Raw genomic sequence first — 19,988 nt, forward strand, 5'->3', positions numbered from 1 at the left:
CCATTGAACAGAATGTGATGGTGACCTAATTTTTTCATTTTTAACGGAGATGAATCTGTGATGTCTGCTCAAGAGCAGTGATACAGACTTGAAAAGAAGAAGAGGGGAAAAATGGACATTCTACAATGAGGTATGCCAGTGTATAACACACACATTATAAGGATTATATTTAGTCTAAGTACATATACATTGTACACATAGGCCCCAATCCTGCAATAAGTTCAGTGCGGATGAACCCTTGTATCTTTGCAGAGCTCAAGACAATGGGGCTCTACAAAGATGCACGGGTCTACTGGCAGAAATTCTGTTGTAGAATCAAGACCATGGTAATTAATGAAATCCTGAAAACATTTCTGAGGTGCTGTGGAAGTGCAATTTTTTATTTATGGTAATACTTTGTTACATGATCTTCCTCTATTAAGGAAACAAAATTCATGTTAAATGTAAGATCACCAGCTGTCATAATTACCTATTACATTTTGTATTTTGGGGATAGCACCTTCTTATAATACTGAATGCCTTCTTCGCATCTTGTTTCTGTTACAAGACATGGGGGCTGAGACTATAGGGTGGGATATCTGTGTATCAGTTGGGTGGTTTTTAATTTACGTTATCCCCAACTTGGCACACAGATCGTCTGTCAGAAAAATATTCAGACATACGTTTTAATGGGCCTGTTCTTACATTTGAACAAATTTTAAACAGACTCCGTTTCTGTCATTAGTGGGTAGACATATATTGAACAGTGAGAATAATATAAACATTGAACCGCTGCTATTCACTACGCATCGTCCAACCTGCACACTGAATAAGGCATGGGTCCTATAGAAAAATAGTTTATGCTTATGTAATTAAATTAATATATTGTAATACGTAAACACAAAGAGGTAGCGACAAGGTTGGAAGACAGCCTTAAATTTGGCATTTCGTGATATGAATGCTTTACTTTGCAGCCTCAACATTTTTAACATAGTTCTTTTTTTAATTATTATAAATACCTGTGTAATTTTTCTGTACGCTAAACCTTTTACTTAAAGTGCTTCGTGTTTGTACTAGGCATGTTTTAATTCCAAAGCTGTAAAAATGGCATAAGCCTATTTTTGTAACTCATGCTACATACCAGCATTTGATATTAGATTCTTTTTAGTAGGTGTACTACATGAAAATCCGCTGAGTTCAATGGGAGTTGGCATACTTAGATTTATCTTACTCTGATCACATTTTTTAATGTGCCCATTATATCAAATGTACAGCATTCTTACTATAGGAAATTAAAATATAGTGGGCCTGAGGGGTAGTACTATAGAATCATAGAAATGTAGGGCTGGAAGGGACCTTGAGAGGTCATCAAGTCCAGTCATCTATACTGAGACAGGACCAAGTAAACCTAGACCATCTCTGATGAGTGTTCGTCCAACTGTTCTTAAAAACCTCCAGTGATGGAGATTCCACAATCTCCCTTGGAAGCCTATTCCAGAATTTAACTACCCTGATAGTTAGAAAGTTTTTTCTCATATCTAACTTAAGTCTCTCTTGCTACAAATTAAGCCCATTACTTCTTGGCCTACCTTCAGTGGACATGGGGAATAATTGATCACTATCCTCTTTATAACAGCTGTTAACATATTTGTAGACTGTTCACAGGTCCCCCTCAGTTTTCTTTTCTCAGGACTAAACATGTCCAGTTTTTTAACCTTTCCTCTTAGGTAAGGTTTTCTAAACCTTTTATCTTTTTTGTTGCCCTCTTCTTGACTCTCTCTATTAATTCACATCTTTCCTAAAGTATGACATCCAGAACTGGATATAGTACTCTAGCTGAGACCTCAACAATGCCAAGTTGAGCGGGACAATTACCTCCTCTGTCTTGCATCCTGTTAATACATCTCAGAATGGCATTAGTCTTTTTTGGCAACTGCATTGTATTGTAGACTCGTATTCAGTTGGTGTTCCACTCTAATCCCCAGATGCTTATCAGCAGTGCTAGCCAGTTACTTCCCTTTTTGTAGTTGCACATTTGATTTTTTCCTTCCTAAGTGTACACCGGACCCTCGCTAGAACGCGCATTGAAATAACAAGAATTTGGATATTATGCGGTCACGGCCATGGATCCCAAATTTAAGTACTGTACAGTACAATTTTTTTGAGTATAGAAACGCGATAAATTGACTGCTGAGCTCTCTCCTGTTGATTCTAGTACTCCACGAGAACGAGAAGCGCAAGTGCAGTGGACAGTAGAGCATCAGCTATTCACGTAGCTGAAGTTGTGTATCTTAGATCGACCCTGCAAGGTCGTGTAGACAAGCCCTAAGAAGATTGCTTTAGGCCTAGAACGCCATACAAATGTAATGTAATAAAAATTTACAGGTACAGTATTTATCTTTTAGAAAGATGTCAAAAATGTCGGGCAAAAGGAAGGCTTACTCGATGCAGGAGAAATTGGACGCTGTCGAATGACTTAGAAATGGCGAAACCCAGGCAAAGGTTAGCCGCGATATTGACATTAACAAGTCCCCCTTTCGTGGATGGCTAAAGAATACTTACAAGCTTGGAACTTACATTCATAACCTGGATTAAGAACATGGCCTTCAAAGAAAACAAGCCCGTTTAGCGAATGATGCCAATCTTGATTCTGCAGTGTATGTGTGGTTTGTGCAAGAACAGCAGAAAGGCATTCTGATCCTGGTCTGCTTATAGCCATGCAAATGGAAAAATTCGACCGGGAACTTAATGGCGAATTCAGCAATTTTAAGGCGATTTGGGTTCGGGTTGGCTATGGCGATTTCAGAAAAGACACTGAATCTTTCAGATTGCAGTTTCATGAGAAAAATGCTCTGCTGATGCCGACGCCTCGCAATCGTACCCTGCAAAGCTAAGGGAAATTTTACCAGACAGAGGGTTACTCGGAGGAATAGGTTTACCATGCAGATGAAACAGGAATTTATTGTAAAATGTTGCCCAATAAAACCCTGGCTGTCAGAACAGATGAATGAAAGAAAGAAGGATATAAACTGGTAAAAGATCGCCTTACTTTATTGTTTTGTGTGAATGCAACAGGCAAGCATAAATTAAAACCATTGTGCATTGGAAAGTCTCGCATGCCTCAGTGCTTTCATCACATAATTGTGAATTGCCTGCCATTCTTGTACTCCAAAAATTCCTGGATGGCAAGAGATTTTTGAACAATGGTTCTTCACCGAATTTGTTTTTGTGCAAAAGCATTTGCGGGCAAAACGCTTAAAAGAAAAGGCCGTTCTTTTGCTAGACAACTGTCTAGCACATCCTCCAGCCGAAAGACTCAGAACCTGTGACGGTAAAATACGGGTTGAATACTTACCTAAAAACACAACTTCCAAAATCCAGCCCCTTGATCAAGGTGGTATCTCCATTTTTAAGCATTTTTAATCGACGGAACTTGGTATGACGAATGATAGAAAGTGAGTTGTCTGTCACCGGTTTTCTGAAGAAGTTGACTATAAAAGACTTTTTACATTGGCAGCGATTCCTGGAATTTATTACATGCTGAAACGATAAACTGCTGTTGGATGGTGGGACTGGAAGAGTTGTTTGGCCGCCTGCTCCTGGAAGAAAATGAAGAAAACAGATCACAGTCTGACGAGGTATTTGAGGGATTTACAGTGGAGGAAGTTGGAAGAACAGACATGGAGTGGATGCAGGAGCTGTGCTAGCAACTGTCCAGGCTCGGGGTAACTGTTCTGCCACAAAATATCTGGTCCTGGATAAGCGGCAACGATGAAGTAGAAGAATTTTGTCCTGTTCCTGAAAGTCTAATGATGACCAAATTCTTCAGGAAGTATGACCAAACAACATTCCAGAAGCTGAAGAATTGGCTTCCGCCGTGGAAGAAGAGGAGGAAGATGAAGTGGACGTTGTTCCAACATCAACTGCGACAGTAGCCAGCTTAGTGATTGCTTTGAGATGGTTTGAGATGCAAGACGTTGAGCCTATAAAAAATTATGCAGCTACGTAGTCTTTTGCAGTTTGCTAAGCAAAAGCGGCACAGCAGCAAGAAGCAAAAGCAACTTACCGACTTTTTAAAGAAAAACTAGACTAGTTTATTGTAATGTCTACTTTAAATCTCTAATAAAGCAATACTTCTTTTCTCATTTATTGTTTTCTTCCAGTAGGAGTTTATTTTCTAAGGTTTTCTATACTTTATGGATGTGACATTTACTGTATACAGTAATTTCATTTTAATGCAGTCCCCGCTGTAACATGGTACTTGGCATGGATCCCAAATCCCACATTCTAGCGAGGGTCCGGTGTAGTACTTCACATGTCTCTATTGAATTTCATCTGGTTGATTTTGGACTAATTCTCTAATTTATCAATGTCTTTTTTGAATTCTAATCCTGTACTCAAGTACTTTCAACCCCTCTCAACTTGGTGTCATCTGCAAATGTTATAAGCACTCTCTTTACTCCATTATCCAAGTCATTAGTATTAATTCTTTAATACTACAGGTTTTCAGGATACTACGTCTAGCTATATCATCACATATGTTACTATCTCTCGGATCCCCATCAAGTTACCAAAGATATTTCTGTATTTAATAAAATGATGTAATGAGTCTGACATTCACATTTATTAGAATTGTGAATCCATATTCTGCTTCTCTTTATTCAATTACATATTTTTGGTATCACAGTAAAAGGTGGATCCAGTTTTCCTGCAGTGGATCAAAATGGTATGTTTTTGTTCAGTCTACCAGATGTCTAATTTTTAGTTTAAGTTACTGATATGTCAGTGAAAGGCTTAATTGATGAAAGAAAAAATAAGTACTATGAACTAAAGGTACTAGAAATTGATAGTTCTTACTGTTGTGGGGTGGGGGAAGCTTTTCAGATGTTTTTGCTCATCTTGATGCTCATTGTGTTAATATAATCATTTTCTGTGGAAGTTTTCTAGTGAAATGAGTGTGAATGTTAAAATATTGATGCTCCTGTTCTTGGCCCTTATTATTGCCAAACTCCACTTGGCTCCAGATACAGCCTATTTCCTGAAAAGTGAAGTAATCGTGATGAGCTTTGAGTTCTCTAAGTATTGATTGTGCCTCTTGCTAACTCCGCTTTCTTTCTGGCCTGGCATCTAGGAAATGACAGCAGTAGACAAAGCTTTAAAAAGAGTTGACCTATACAAGCTGCACTTCCTGTGGACTCTGCCATATCTTCCTCCCTATTCCTAGTCTCTAGTCCTGGAATTGATAGTAAGATAAGCCTATTTCAGGCCCTGAGCTCACTCAGAATTGCTGCTATGCTGCTGTTTGTCTGTCTGTTGTTGGCTGAATACTGCTGTGCTATGTAAGCTCTTTTGAATATAGCCGTGACATCCATATTTCTTATATGGTCTTGTGTTTATTGTTTAGGAGACATAATAAATGAGGAAAGTTAAATCTGAGAGGTGTGTTTCCTCAAGATCTGGTTGAAGAGCACTTCTGCTTCAATTTCCTTTGGTTTGTTTGCTTTTCTTTTTTAAAATATGGTCCAAGCAGGACACAGGTTTCTCAGGAAAATCTTAGCAGAAGCCTTGAGATGATGTATGCTCAGAGAAGAAACCTCCAGCTCAGCTTTGGAGAGGCCCATATCTCTTGGGTGCCATTTCATGATTTTTAGGGACTCTTCCATGTGGGTCAGGAATATCTGTGCACTTTTTCTTGTTTGCTGTGAGAATTTTTATGAGAGCAAACTTAAGTGCTTCTGCTCCTAATGTTTCTATAATTGAAGAACTGATAGAATTTCTTTAGAGATTTCTAAAAATATGTTTCTGGTTAAAATAACTTGAAAATTGTGTTAAATGGTGGTAGAGCTATAACAGGGTCTGTTATCCAAAGGAATATTTCCTTACAACCTTTGACTGGGTATTAAAAAATTCAATTAAAGAACAAAAAAGTTTGAGGATTGTAAGTCTGAAGAAAAGGTTTTGAGAGAGAGGATCTAGTAGTAAGTGTCGTGATTAAAAGAGAACTGTACCCATTTTTCTCAAACCAGAAGTATATTTCACAAAATGAAATGCACCTCTCACCATGAATAAATTCTGAAATGAATTTTCCTTACAACTTTCATTGACTTAGCTGAGCTACTACTCAGGTATCATTTCTGACTGTCATGATGAGAGCCCAATAGAATACTGTTAATGACTTTTTTCCTAACCTGTGTTAAAAACAGCTTAGTTGACCCATCATAAAATTAACTTTAATTATAATGGTGCCTTGTTATCCCATAGATCCATTGTTCTCAAACTGATACACAAATAGTAAGCGGGTTGGTTTAAAGTACAATGTCAGAATAAGAATCGGTTATAACTTTACTGATTAAAATGTTGAAGGCGGTCCTCAAAGTAACTTGAGTTTTAGATACGATAAAACTTAAAAAAACCTCTCCATCTTATGTTACTTGGCTTCCTTCGCCCACCTTGACCTTTACTAGTCCGTATGGGGTCTTGTCTGAGGGAGACCATAGCCTTTTTTTTGCCAGTGATCCTGCAAACAGGCAGAAGAAGTACTCTACCTTTTCTCTGCTCCCCTGAGGTCATAATTCATGCACCAAACAGTTGCCACAAAAATCAGATACCAAATTCAGTTTGCTAACAAACACTAATTTTGTTTAAATCAATTCCAAAATACAGTGAAAAATCATAAAGTTAAAATTAGTTAAAGTAACAGATTACTCAGCTGACTTTACAGCCAAAGGGCATTTAATGATGCATGGAACATGTCTTTTTTTTTCTTCTAATCCATTTCTTCCATGGTCACCACAAACGATTACTGCTTCTGAGTCAGTCCATTTAACCAGAAAGAGACCTAACTCTTAAATAAATTGAAATAGTGGTCACTTATGAAATTTTGGAAACTGCCGTACCAGGTAATAAAAATCTACAATATACATTTGACTCGTTTGCAGAAAAGTTGGGTCTGGTTTAATTGAAAATGTGAGATCTGGAACAAAGAACTTACATTTTTTGGCAGGGGGTGGAGGAGAATAATGAAACCCAGATTTAAAAAAATGAGAATACTATATCTCTAATTGGGAGTTATTACAAGGAGGTTTTGTACATCAAAAAACTGAGGCCATGAAAATGTCATAAAATATAATAATATTAGGTATTCCAGAATTTTTGGAAGTGGAGTTCTTTGGGGTTGTATGTGTTTAATATCCTTACAAATTTTAATTTTCCCCACCACTTATGTATTCTAAGGTTATTTTATATACTGAAGTCTGCAACAGTGAAATCATAATCTGGCTTCTCTCTCTCATGGGTGTGGGAATGTATTGTGATTACAGAAGGCAAAGGAAGAATAATATATAAAGTTTACATAAAAATACTTTTTTACTTTTTCTTGGTATTATGCCATGTTCCATTTTCCCCCTTTCTTGTATTTTGTGTGGTGTCTACCCAGATAGTAAACTCGGGATGTGGACAGTGTCTTTAAACATGCCAGTAAAACACCGAGTGCAATTGGTGCTTAACAAAAAGTAAGTCTGACTAACATGTCAGTTAGTTGCTATTTTGTAGAGATAACAACTCTATATTACCATGCAACTGCAGGTAGGCCTTTCCATGCAGCACTGATTAAGATACAAAAATATATTTCTAAGCACAGCTGCGTAATACCAATTATTAAAATCATCAATATTGTACAGCCGGTGAAGTTCATATTGGACATTCTGGTTAAAGTTCAACTATTAAAGTAATAATTAACCAAATCATTTACTATTTAAAATATTAAGCAATAACTTTCTTCTGTGAGCCTAACATTAATGCCATGTTGGAAACTGGTTTAAAATCTCTTCTAGTACAGTACCAAAAAGGGCATAACAGGGCTTAAATTCTCCGATTATTTCCCAGAGCCCCCCACGCTCCCCCCATTCAGGGCCCAGGTGTCAGGTGTGGGGTTGGGAGACTCCGGGCTTTAGGCCCCCAGAGGGGGCAGAGAGAGATGCGTCCGAGCTCCCAAGGGATTTGAAAATATTTGTCAGAGTTCTGTTCCAGGCGGCTCCGGCTGTATTTAAACCCTGGGCATAACTTTTCATTAAGGTGGTTGCTTCCAGAACTAGTCTCAGAAATCCCAGGTGGGCTTATTACATTTTTGAAAACATACCTTAGAAATTTATTCAGGGTGACAAGCTCTTTTAATTCATCTTAACTTGGCCACACAAATTAACTTTTACAATTACTTTATAAAAAGAAAAGGAGTACTTGTGGCACCTTAGAGACTAACCAATTTATTTGAGCATGAGCTTTCGTGAGCTACAGCTCACTTCATCGGATGCATACCGTGGAAACTGCAGCAGACTTTATATATACACAGAGAATATGAAACAATACCTCCTCCCACCCCACTGTCCTGCTGGTAATAGCTTATCTAAAGTGATCATCAGGTTGGGCCATTTCCAGCACAAATCCAGGTTTTCTCACCCTCCACCCCCCCACACAAATTCACTCTCCTGCTGGTGATAGCCCATCCAAAGTGACAACTCTTTACACAATGTGCATGATAATCAAGTTGGGCTATTTCCTGCACAAATCCAGGTTTTCTCACATCCCCCCCCACCCCCATACACACACAAACTCACTCTCCTGCTGGTAATAGCTCATCCAAACTGACCACTCTCCAAGTTTAAATCCAAGTTAAACCAGAACATCTGGGGGGGGGGGGGTAGGAAAAAACAAGAGGAAATAGGCTACCTTGCATAATGACTTAGCCACTCCCAGTCTCTATTTAAGCCTAAATTAATAGTATCCAATTTGCAAATGAATTCCAATTCAGCAGTTTCTCGCTGGAGTCTGGATTTGAAGTTTTTTTGTTTTAAGATAGCGACCTTCATGTCTGTGATTGCGTGACCAGAGAGATTGAAGTGTTCTCCGACTGGTTTATGAATGTTATAATTCTTGACATCTGATTTGTGTCCATTTATTCTTTTACGTAGAGACTGTCCAGTTTGACCAATGTACATGGCAGAGGGGCATTGCTGGCACATAATGACATATATCACATTGGTGGATGTGCAGGTGAACGAGCCTCTGATAGTGTGGCTGATGTTATTAGGCCCTGTGATGGTGTCCCCTGAATAGATATGTGGGCACAATTGGCAACGGGCTTTGTTGCAAGGATAAGTTCCTGGGTTAGTGGTTCTGTTGTGTGGTATGTGGTTGTTGGTGAGTATTTGTTCAGGTTGTGGGGCTGTCTGTAGGCAAGGACTGGCCTGTCTCCCAAGATTTGTGAGAGTGTTGGGTCATCCTTTAGGATAGGTTGTAGATCCTTAATAATGCGTTGGAGGGGTTTTAGTTGGGGGCCTGCGCGCCCCATCATCTCAGGCATTGGCACCCTGAGAGCAGGATTGTCTGGCTATGTAGACTCCCTCCTCAGGCCCTATGCTACCAGTACTCCCAGCTACCTTCGAGACACCACTGACTTCCTGAGGAAACTTCAATCCATCGGTGATCTTCCTGATAACACCATCCTGGCCACTATGGATGTAGAAGCCCTCTATACCAACATTCCACACAAAGATGGACTACAAGCCGTCAAGAACACTATCCCCAATAATGTCACGGCTAACCTGGTGGCTGAACTTTGTTACTTTGTCCTTACCCATAACTATTTCACATTTGGGGACAATGTATACCTTCAGATCAGCGGCACTGCTATGGGTACCCGCATGGCCCCACAGTATGCCAACATTTTTATGGCTGATTTAGAACAACGCTTCCTCAGCTCTCGTCCCCTAATGCCCCTACTCTACTTGCGCTATATTGATGACATCTTCATCATCTGGACCCATGGAAAAGAAGCCCTTGAGGAATTCCACCATGATTTCAACAATTTCCATCCCACCACCAACCTCAGCCTGGTCCAGTCCACACAAGAGATCCACTTCCTGGACACTACAGTGCTAATAAACAATGGTCACATAAACACCACCCTATACCGGAAACCTACTGACCGCTATTCCTACCTGCATGCCTCCAGCTTTCACCCTGACCACACCACACGATCCATCGTCTACAGCCAAGCTCTGCGATACAACTGCATTTGCTCCAACCCCTCAGACAGAGACAAACACCTACAAGATCTCTGTCAAGCTTTCTTACAACTACACTACCCACCTGCAGAAGTAAAGAAACAGATTGATAGAGCTAGAAGAGTTCCCAGAAGTTACCTACTACAGGACAGGCCTAACAAAGAAAATAACAGAACGCCACTAGCCGTCACCTTCAGCCCCCAACTAAAACCCCTCCAACGCATTATTAAGGATCTACAACCTATCCTAAAGGATGACCCAACACTCTCACAAATCTTGGGAGACAGGCCAGTCCTTGCCTACAGACAGCCCCACAACCTGAACAAATACTCACCAACAACCACATACCACACAACAGAACCACTAACCCAGGAACTTATCCTTGCAACAAAGCCCGTTGCCAATTGTGCCCACATATCTATTCAGGGGACACCATCACAGGGCCTAATAACATCAGCCACACTATCAGAGGCTCGTTCACCTGCACATCCACCAATGTGATATATGTCATCATGTGCCAGCAATGCCCCTCTGCCATGTACATTGGTCAAACTGGACAGTCTCTACGTAAAAGAATAAATGGACACAAATCAGATGTCAAGAATTATAACATTCATAAACCAGTCGGAGAACACTTCAATCTCTCTGGTCACGCAATCACAGACATGAAGGTCGCTATCTTAAAACAAAAAAACTTCAAATCCAGACTCCAGCGAGAAACTGCTGAATTGGAATTCATTTGCAAATTGGATACTATTAATTTAGGCTTAAATAGAGACTGGGAGTGGCTAAGTCATTATGCAAGGTAGCCTATTTCCTCTTGTTTTTTCCTACCCCCCCCCCCCCGATGTTCTGGTTTAACTTGGATTTAAACTTGGAGAGTGGTCAGTTTGGATGAGCTATTACCAGCAGGAGAGTGAGTTTGTGTGTGTATGGGGGTGGGGGGGGATGTGAGAAAACCTGGATTTGTGCAGGAAATAGCCCAACTTGATTATCATGCACATTGTGTAAAGAGTTGTCACTTTGGATGGGCTATCACCAGCAGGAGAGTGAATTTGTGTGTGGGGGGGGTGGAGGGTGAGAAAACCTGGATTTGTGCTGGAAATGGCCCAACCTGATGATCACTTTAGATAAGCTATTACCAGCAGGACAGTGGGGTGGGAGGAGGAATTGTTTCATATTCTCTGTGTATATATAAAGTCTGCTGCAGTTTCCACGGTATGCATCCGATGAAGTGAGCTGTAGCTCACAAAAGCTCATGCTCAAATAAATTGGTTAGTCTCTAAGGTGCCACAAGTACTCCTTTTCTTTTTGCGAATACAGACTAACACGGCTGTTACTCTGAAACCTGTCAATTACTTTATAGTTTACTTCTAAACCAGGGTATACCAAATGTTTGATCTTTCTTTGCCCTTGAGTGAGCATCTTTTTCGTGGAAAAGCTTCAGTCTATTTTTAAAACTACTATCATAGTCATGTCTGTGAAGAGAAGAATAGTTACTTCCGATTTTGATACTAGAATTAGAAACAAGATGATTTCCCAATTTCTGCAATTTACCATAAAAAAGAAACACTTTGTCTTACTCCAGTAGCTGTTTTCCATGTTTCTGGAATTTGCCACTAACTTTTGGTTCTGAGACTGTTAGTGTATCTTTATGGTGGTTTTTTCATGCGTTTTGCTGGATTTCAGAAAATTAAACCTTAATGCAAGCTCTTCATCTCTGGACATACGGTACTCAATATAAAAACTTCTTTTCTTTTTTTCTTTTTTCTTTTTAATTTTGCCATTTGTCTTTTCTGAGAAGATTCTTATAAATAACTGCTTAGCAGCAGCGGCATCTTGTAAAATTAACTGTAAATTAATAGCCTTTCGTCTCTGAATGTGGAGATACAGATCATATTTTCTGTGTTGTCCTTTGGAAAGGATGTGACATTGTAGAAGAACTCATTTATTCTTTTGTTGGCTAAAGCAAAGAAACCTTACAAACAGTGTACTTCCTAAAATGCTTAAAAGGCAGAAAGCCAAAGTTGAAGTTGTTGGTAGCATTATTCTGATGGCCTATAAAACCCACTGTCTTCCTGTTTGACTTCAGATACCTAATATCAGGAAAGCTCAAGATCAGTTAGGGGTGGAACAAATTAAAGTAGCATGTAACAAGACCGTATTTGTCATGAGCTAAATTTTCAATTGAAAGTCAATTGGAGGAATTTACATAGAAAACTAGTGTGCTCTAATCTTTAGTGCATGGGGACTAAGAACTAGGAGATCTGAGTTCTGTTCCAAAAACTGCTATTGACTTCTTTTGTGATGGTGCCAAGTCCATTTGATCTCTGTCTTAAGTTTCCCCATCTGTAAAATAGACCTGTTTGCCCTTGGTAAAGAAGTTAATTGCGCTTTGGTTTTGTTCCTGTGAAATGTTAAAGATACAAAGCTGTAGTGGCTGAGCAAAGATGTTATTGAATCATTCTTTCTGGGACTATCGTGGGCTTCTCTGGAGGGAAGCATGCTTTAATGTTCCTTACAGTTGCTGATGGGAAGTTGTTTCCCCATGTGCTAGATCGTAGCAAGGGGAGGACCCTTGGGCACACCTGGCCAATTGTCCACACCCCGCTGGTGTTATGGAGTATCTCTGGCAGTGCTAACCTATCTCAGTGGCACTTGGGCTTTGTCTGTAAAACCCAAGTCTGTTTCCCAAGAGTCTGGTGATATTGTATATTTTCTTAATTCCCCTTCGGTTTTGAGGAAAACTGGCACCCCCTGTAAAATAGCTATGTAGTTACCTTGTGTTGGTGCTTTGTTAGATTTCTGATCCACTAAAGAAATGGTGGGAGCTCTTCTGTTAATCCATTTTTATCTCAGGTATGAGCCTTAGAACCAAGGACAACACACTTTCAACTTTGGCATTATGTACTCTCAGTATTTCTCTTGACTGTAGTTATCAGTGGCCAGCCACCAGTATACCTGATCTGGGGCAAACCACAAAACTGTTGGCAAAGCCAATATAAACTGTGATTTGATTGGTGCAGGTTTACCCTGGTTTCAAGCAGTGATAAGCTGCATGGAACAAATAATGGCTTAAGGTGATACAGTAGAACCTCAGAGTTACGAACACCTCGGGCATGGAGGATGTTCGTAACTCTGAAAATATTCATAACTTTGAACAAAACGTTATTGTTCTTTCAAAGGTTTACAACTGAACATTGACTTAATACAGCTTTGAAACTTCACTGTGCAGAAGAAAAATGCTGCTTTCCCTTTATTCTTTTAGTAGTTTAACAGAGTACTGTACTGCATTTGCTTTTGTGTGTGCGTGTGTGTGTGTGTGTGTGTGTGTGTGCGTGTGTCTGCTGCCGCCTAATTGCGTACTTCTGGTTCCAAATGAGGTGTGGTTGATTTGTCAATTCATAACTCTGAGGTTTTGCTGTATTAGTCTGTCTGCTGAGAGGTTATGAACTGGTATATAGCCACCAGTGGCTAAAATGCCTAACCGAGACAAGGCCTGTTGAAACGCATGCTTTCCACACTCATAATACTGTGCAGCACTCCCAAGGATTTTATTACCGTATTGTGTTCCTGTGCATTTCCTTTGTTTTCCAGACCTGTTCTAGCAGCTGAGCTATTGATACTTTTTTTCCTGATTTGATTAGACATCATGTGTTTCAGCTGCCCTTTCATATAAAGGAGCCTTAAATGTGTTGCCACGAAATCCAAACTGGGAATTGGAATGTTTCATAATTTGGATTGTGATTTAAAGCAATATCAGTTTATATTTTTGCTTTTGTACATGTATAGTATAGTGTATATTTTTATTATGCACTGGTTTTAATGTGTGCGCAATACACGCGTGCTACAAAATACCGTGCAGGAGGCAGCTCTGAGGGTGATGAATGAAACTAAACCTTGAGCGTAATCTTTAACAGTTTGTCATTTGGAGACATATCTAGGGGCTCAGAAAATAGAGTAAATTTATTCGAGTTAATCTAGTACTGCAGCATGTAATGGGCAAATGAGGCCACAGTTGAAATGCTGTGGTCAGTTTGTCACTTTTTTAGTGCAAGCTATGTTATGAAAATGAGATAAATGCTCTTCTACTATAACACCGTGATTTTTTTTTTTGAGATGTGTGACTTTAGTTATTCAGACGTAAAGAAAGCTAAATGATATATTAAGGGTCAGATATTTAGTCAATATCCTTAACTGAGCCTACAATCATTTACAAGTGCTTCAGTTTTGCACCCACAAACTTGTCGATCTAATTTTCAGGCCCACTGAAAGTTTGGTCTTAGAAGCCTTAAATGGGGAGGAAAGACTTAAGAAACAAGTTGTGAAATTCAGACTTAAACATGGCTTGCAAATAAAGTGTGTGTGTGTGTGTGTGTGTGTTATATATGAAATTAAACATTTCAGTTTCCCAAACACTGAAGCAAAGGAAAATTGACTATCCACTGAGAGTAAACTTCTTTTCTTGCAGTGTTTAAAATTCTTTGAGCCAAATCCCCCTGCTAACCTCAAAAACAGCAACCTCACCCACTTTGTATTTCTCCTGACTTTAACCATCCTGCTAACTTTTGGACCAATATAGCTACAACAACGCTGAATCCTGTTAACTTTCGGCATTTGACATGTACAGTAGCTCTACATGTTGTTTAATTTTTAAAATACAGGTCACCCTTAAGGCTGAAACTAATCTTTAACTTACTTAGTACTGACTTCTCTGGGATTCAGTCACTGAACCCAAGTTTGCAGTCTTTATTCATGGAAGTAATTGAGATCCAAGGGAATACTTCATGACGAAGGATTGCAGGATTGAGATCTCTGCACCAGCAATTCTTAAACAGTAATGCAAATGTATAATGATGAAACATGGGCCTTATGTAGCCTTTTTCATGTTCTACTCCTGGGGAAATTCTGCCTTACTTCACACGTGCAGAATTCATGTCCCCTGTAGGTCCCACCCCACAGCTGAATATATATTCTGCTGGAGAGGCACTACAATTACACCTTTTGCCCACCAGGGGCTTCTGTGGTGTCAGAAGAGAAGGTAGCTGGCTCCGGTTGGGAGCAAACAGCCTGGGAAGGGGTGAGAGGCTGCTTTCCTCACAGCGGGGCCAGGTGAGGAGACCTGTGACGGACAGCACGGGGCACACAGGGCTGCTGGGGGTCATACCAAGTGGCCTTCAGAAAGGCTAGTGTGGGGGAGACTGATTGTGGTGGGGGCACAGGAGCATTGAGCCAGGGGCTGAATGGGAGGGTGCTGTGGGACCACATGAGGAGGGAGGTGTAGGGGGGAGGAGAGCTACAGGGAGATATGGGGACAGAGGCAGATGTGCTGACTGAATGGGAGAGGCAAGGAGTCAGCCAGGGTCTGCATGGGGGAAGTGCCCCAACTCCCTAACAATCCTTCCCCCTCACTGCCTCCCCAAAACCTGTTCCATATTTCACCCACTCACACCCAACAAATCTTGAGGTTCACTCCTAGGCTCCTTCCCGCTTCCTCAGCTCCTCCGTTACCCTAGATTCCCCCAAGCCTTTACACTGCTTCTGAGGGATGCGGGAAATATGTTTCTGTATTGTAGTTTAAATGAATTATTATTATACAAAGTTCTGTCTTAATATGCCTAGTAAGGACTATTTGTCCAAAAAAAAATATTAATACTTGAATCTTTGTTGTCTGTATTGTTACAGACATACTTGCTGACCGTTATTTTGAAATAAATTATCAAAGTAGTTGAAGTTGGCATGATTATATTGTGTTATTTTGACAAATAAAATATGCAGAATTTTGCAGAATTTAATTTTTTGGTGCAGAATTCCCCCAGGAGTAATGTTCAGAGCCCTTTTTAATTCCTGTATTAGATAGGTAGGTCAGTATTTTACCTATTTTACAGATGCAGAAACAGAGGAAGAAGTTGTGACTTTCCCAAGACCACAGAAGGTGTCTTTGTCAAGCCTTGATTGGCACTCAGGACTTTTTCATTACTGTCCATGCCACCTGCCATACCACTTTATTCAGTGGTTCTGGATATCATACAAGCTAAGCTGCTTCAGTCAGGGTGAGTACTAGTGTGGGTGACTTCCAAGGAACATACAGTAATGCAGAAAGATAGAGGGAAAAGTAATGAATCGTCTGAGTCAGCACTGAACCACTGTAACAATATGTCATTAAAGACATTATGTTGCAAAAGGTGAAAACTTTCAGATGAGATGTAAAGCTGAGGTTCTGACCACTTGTACTGACTAATATGAAGTGTTAATCTTAATATCCTGCCCAGATTCCAGCACTGGTAACCATTCTGCCTCTTAAAATTCTTCCTGCAACTTCAGGGATATGGTGTTCTTCATATTTTGTGGAGGGTTGGTATGAGCTGATAAACAGTTTCTGCTTACCAGTAGTGGATGCTGTGATATTTACTTGAATTCAATAGGGCCCTTTCGTCCTTCATTGGCTTATAGATGTATTTGATTAATGTTACAACCATTTGGGATCTTCAGATGGAAGGAGTTTCAGAAGTGAATATTATTTTATATTAATATATTCTATATTTAGCCAATAGCAAAAATCAAGATAGAATAAAGAATTACATAGACTGATATAGTAATTTTTAAAAAGAAAATATGATAAATAAGCAACCATGCAGTGGAAAGGTAATTACATGGAGGACTCTTAGTAAACTAATAATCCTAGATTTGACCGTTTGTCACTGGAAAGTGAAAATCCTTGTAGCATAGTATTTGTATGTTGGTGTTGTACATTGGCTTTTCCATTTGTAATGCCAGAATAATGTATTTGAAAACATATTAATATAATTGTTTTCTGTACTGACACCATATGAGTTTTCAAACTCCATGTTGTAACCATGGATGGCTAAAGAACAAATACAAATAGTTAATGCAGTTCAAAAAAACTGCTCTATTTGGCCCTTTACAATTTGAGTCCCTTGAGTGAATTACAGACTTAAACTGATTTTGAACAATATTTTTTCTATAGATTAACTATATAGTTCCTTGTCTAAATGGGGTTTTTTGTTGACTTTAGAACCACCATTTACAATTATCAGAATAACTTAGTTATAACTATTTGAGTCATTTTCATTATTGCTGTAACACTGACATGGCATCTCTCCAAATTATTAAAAAGCAAGGAAATTTAACTTTTCTTCAATTCTCAAAATTGAGAAATATGTATTTATCCATTTATTTTCTAATTTACTGTCATCTGTTGAATAACCATTATGTCAACCTTCCTTTTTGTATTAAAACCTTTTCTAAAATAACCCATTAAGTGAATAGTTTTAGATCAAATGCCTAGACTGTCCAGATGGGTTGCTTATGTCTACATAACATTTAAAGCTTTCTTACTATTTATTGATAGGATATACAGTAAAACCAAATTATGAGACTGTCATGCGTAGAAAACTTCTTTGTACAAATATTATGTCCCAATTTATTGTGAGATGTTTAAGGGACACTATTAATATGAAATCGAGGAAATATAATACAACTGAGTTAAAAGTAGTACTAGGTACTACCACTTGCCCTCAAAAGTTTTGGGAGTCTTGCAAAGTTGGTATTTTTTAGTCATATTCTGTTTTTTAAAGAAAATGGTTTATTCTCCCGTGTTACTTTGTGACAGACCTTCATAAACAGGGAAATAGAGTGACAATGCAGGGAAAAGAAATAAACAAGGTCAGATTAGAGTTCTGTCCAGTACATAAAGAAAATAAATAGAATTTTTTTCTCTGATCTTTCAGGCCTAGTCATTTTAGATGTTATTTTATAGTTAGGTTTAAAAAAAATAAAATCAGAAGTGTGGGATTTTTTTAAGTACCGCATTGGTTTAACTTTTTTTAACAAACTGTAATCATATATGTAATTGTTTGTGAAACGTTAAAGACAATTTACAGTATATAGAATAAATTTAAGAATTTATTACTTGAAGGAGGTTATCATAAGGCAGATTTTCTATAGCAAAAAAACTAGTCTGAGCAACAGAAAAAGAATGAGACTGCAACAAAAACTGAATTTTTCCATGAAGTCAGAAAACCATTTAAGTATTACACCGAACATATATTTTGGTCTACATTCAGCGTTTTTGTTTGGAAGACTAGGATAAGTATCTTATTTTTAAGAGTCTGACAGTATAGTCATAGAGTTTGCTTCTTTATCATGCTGTGTACAATGTTAAAGAATTGAGAGGAGTTTACTATGCTTTTCTCAGTGGCATTTAAGCTAATCACTATCCGATCTTTATCTTAACCGCTATTAAGTGAGATTTTATTTCAGGTTTATATATGCATTTTTTTTTCATTTCATGTTTATTACAATGGTTTTAGGGGGAAATAGTTTAGGGAAACAAATATATTAAGACTGTGATACTTTATTTAATGCTTTAGTTTTTATTGTATTTGGTGTTAAATATTACTAAAACCCAGAAATTTTTAAGAAAATATTTTTGGGTTTGATGGATTAGTACTCTTGAAAGGGAAACAAAACACTAAATATTTCTAATCCTGCATTATTTACCGCATGGGTGGTTAAATGCTACTTTAAGCCTCATAAAATTAAAAGGGAGAAATCTGCCAACTGTATCAGGAATTGGATTTAGGAAGAGTGGTACAGAGCCAAAATATTGCTACAGAATTAAATGTCAAAAATCTTCTTTAATAGTAGATATATAGTTCACAGTGCTTGGTTATGATTAATACATTTAATCTAAATCACTGAAAGTTGCTCTCTCCTTTTCCATAAAATACAATAGGACACAAATCAGTTTTACTGTAGGTGGATAACAATTGGAAAATAATGCATCTTCCCGCCCAATAAATTGTCAGTTATACCTTTTAACTAAAATCAATTCATCTTTCCAAAATTTATTACAATTTCTAATACTAAATCTTCTCAAATGTTTATTCATTTGCTTTTTGATACATTTGTGCCACTTTTGCTATGGTCTAATGTTTTTTCTTTTGATTCATTGTAAATTAGAAAATCTATTTGGAGTCAGTTTTCTAGTTAAGAAGTTAAAATCTATAACCCAGCCATTTTTTCAAAGTCTCCTTTACACATTTTAATACCCTTGAACTTGAACTTAGATACAATCCAGTAAATTCTGATCAGAAGGTGATTAAAAGACTTTTGAATGTAACTTCTTGACTAAGGGCCAGATTCATAAAACAAGCACTTACGAGGTTACTAGGTGATTTTGCCACAGACCTTTTCCTTGATTCAAATAGGAAAAATGAAACAATTATAGAAAATGAGCAAATATGTAGGTTTTAGTCAAAGGATTTTAATACAGACAAGCAGAAATGCCCTTTTGAATTAGGATCCAGCTGTGATCATACACAGTGAGGTAGCATAAACCTCATTTTGTTGTCCTTTCGCAGAAGTGAGACAGTAGTAACACTATAGAAAATGTTTTCTCCTGTGCTTACCACTCCCAAAATATTGGCATCCACTTTTTAATGCTTTTAAAATATTTAAAATTAGCTCAGATGGAAAAAAAACATGTTTTGGAAAAAAGTGCTGGTTCATTTACGAAATCTTGTAATTGTTCTCTGACCGATCTGACACTTGTAGTGTGAAATTCTAGGTTCATTTTTCAGCACATTTTCCTGGTGGAACCTTCAATATCTTGGCATTTAAAGTGGGGTGGGGGTGGGAGGGAATGGCACTTCTCTATAAATATTAAAAAGTTGTCGGAAAGGTTGTTTAAAATTATTTTTTAAAAAATCCTCCAAAACATTTCTTTCTTTCCCAGCCCATTAATACTACTTATGACAGTTCCCAGTCAGTTATTTTTTGGTTTTTTGTTACAAGAACTGTGGATGAAAAGCTCAGCATTATGTATTATGTATAATTTACTACTTGATATAAACTGTAGTTTCCATAATACCTGATCATGTTTTGCTTATACTATAAATGTCAAAATGTCGACACAACAGGGAA

The 19,988-nt window shown here is 38.3% G+C and overlaps 1 protein-coding gene across 18 annotated transcripts in view; it reads left to right on the forward strand.

Annotated features, from left to right (window-relative positions):
- The window catches only part of GPATCH2 (G-patch domain containing 2), a 182,898-nt gene that overhangs the window by 35,368 nt on the left and 127,542 nt on the right, over positions 1-19,988 (forward strand). Inside the window, exons 6-7 of one of the 18 annotated variants that reach the window (XR_012158237.1) lie at positions 50-130; positions 2,385-2,401. The exons of 16 other annotated variants lie outside the window; for them this stretch is intronic. Coding sequence is in view for 1 of the 2 variants with exons in the window: in XM_073338893.1 (XP_073194994.1) it covers positions 50-61 (12 nt within the window). In the remaining variant the exon portion in view is untranslated. Of the gene's footprint in view, positions 1-49; positions 150-2,384; positions 2,402-19,988 lie in introns of those variants that run through there. One more of the 18 variants, XM_073338893.1, reaches the window with a different exon arrangement.

This window comes from Lepidochelys kempii, chromosome 3 (genome assembly GCF_965140265.1).
Source record: "Lepidochelys kempii isolate rLepKem1 chromosome 3, rLepKem1.hap2, whole genome shotgun sequence".
NCBI classification, from domain to species: Eukaryota; Metazoa; Chordata; order Testudines; family Cheloniidae; genus Lepidochelys; species Lepidochelys kempii.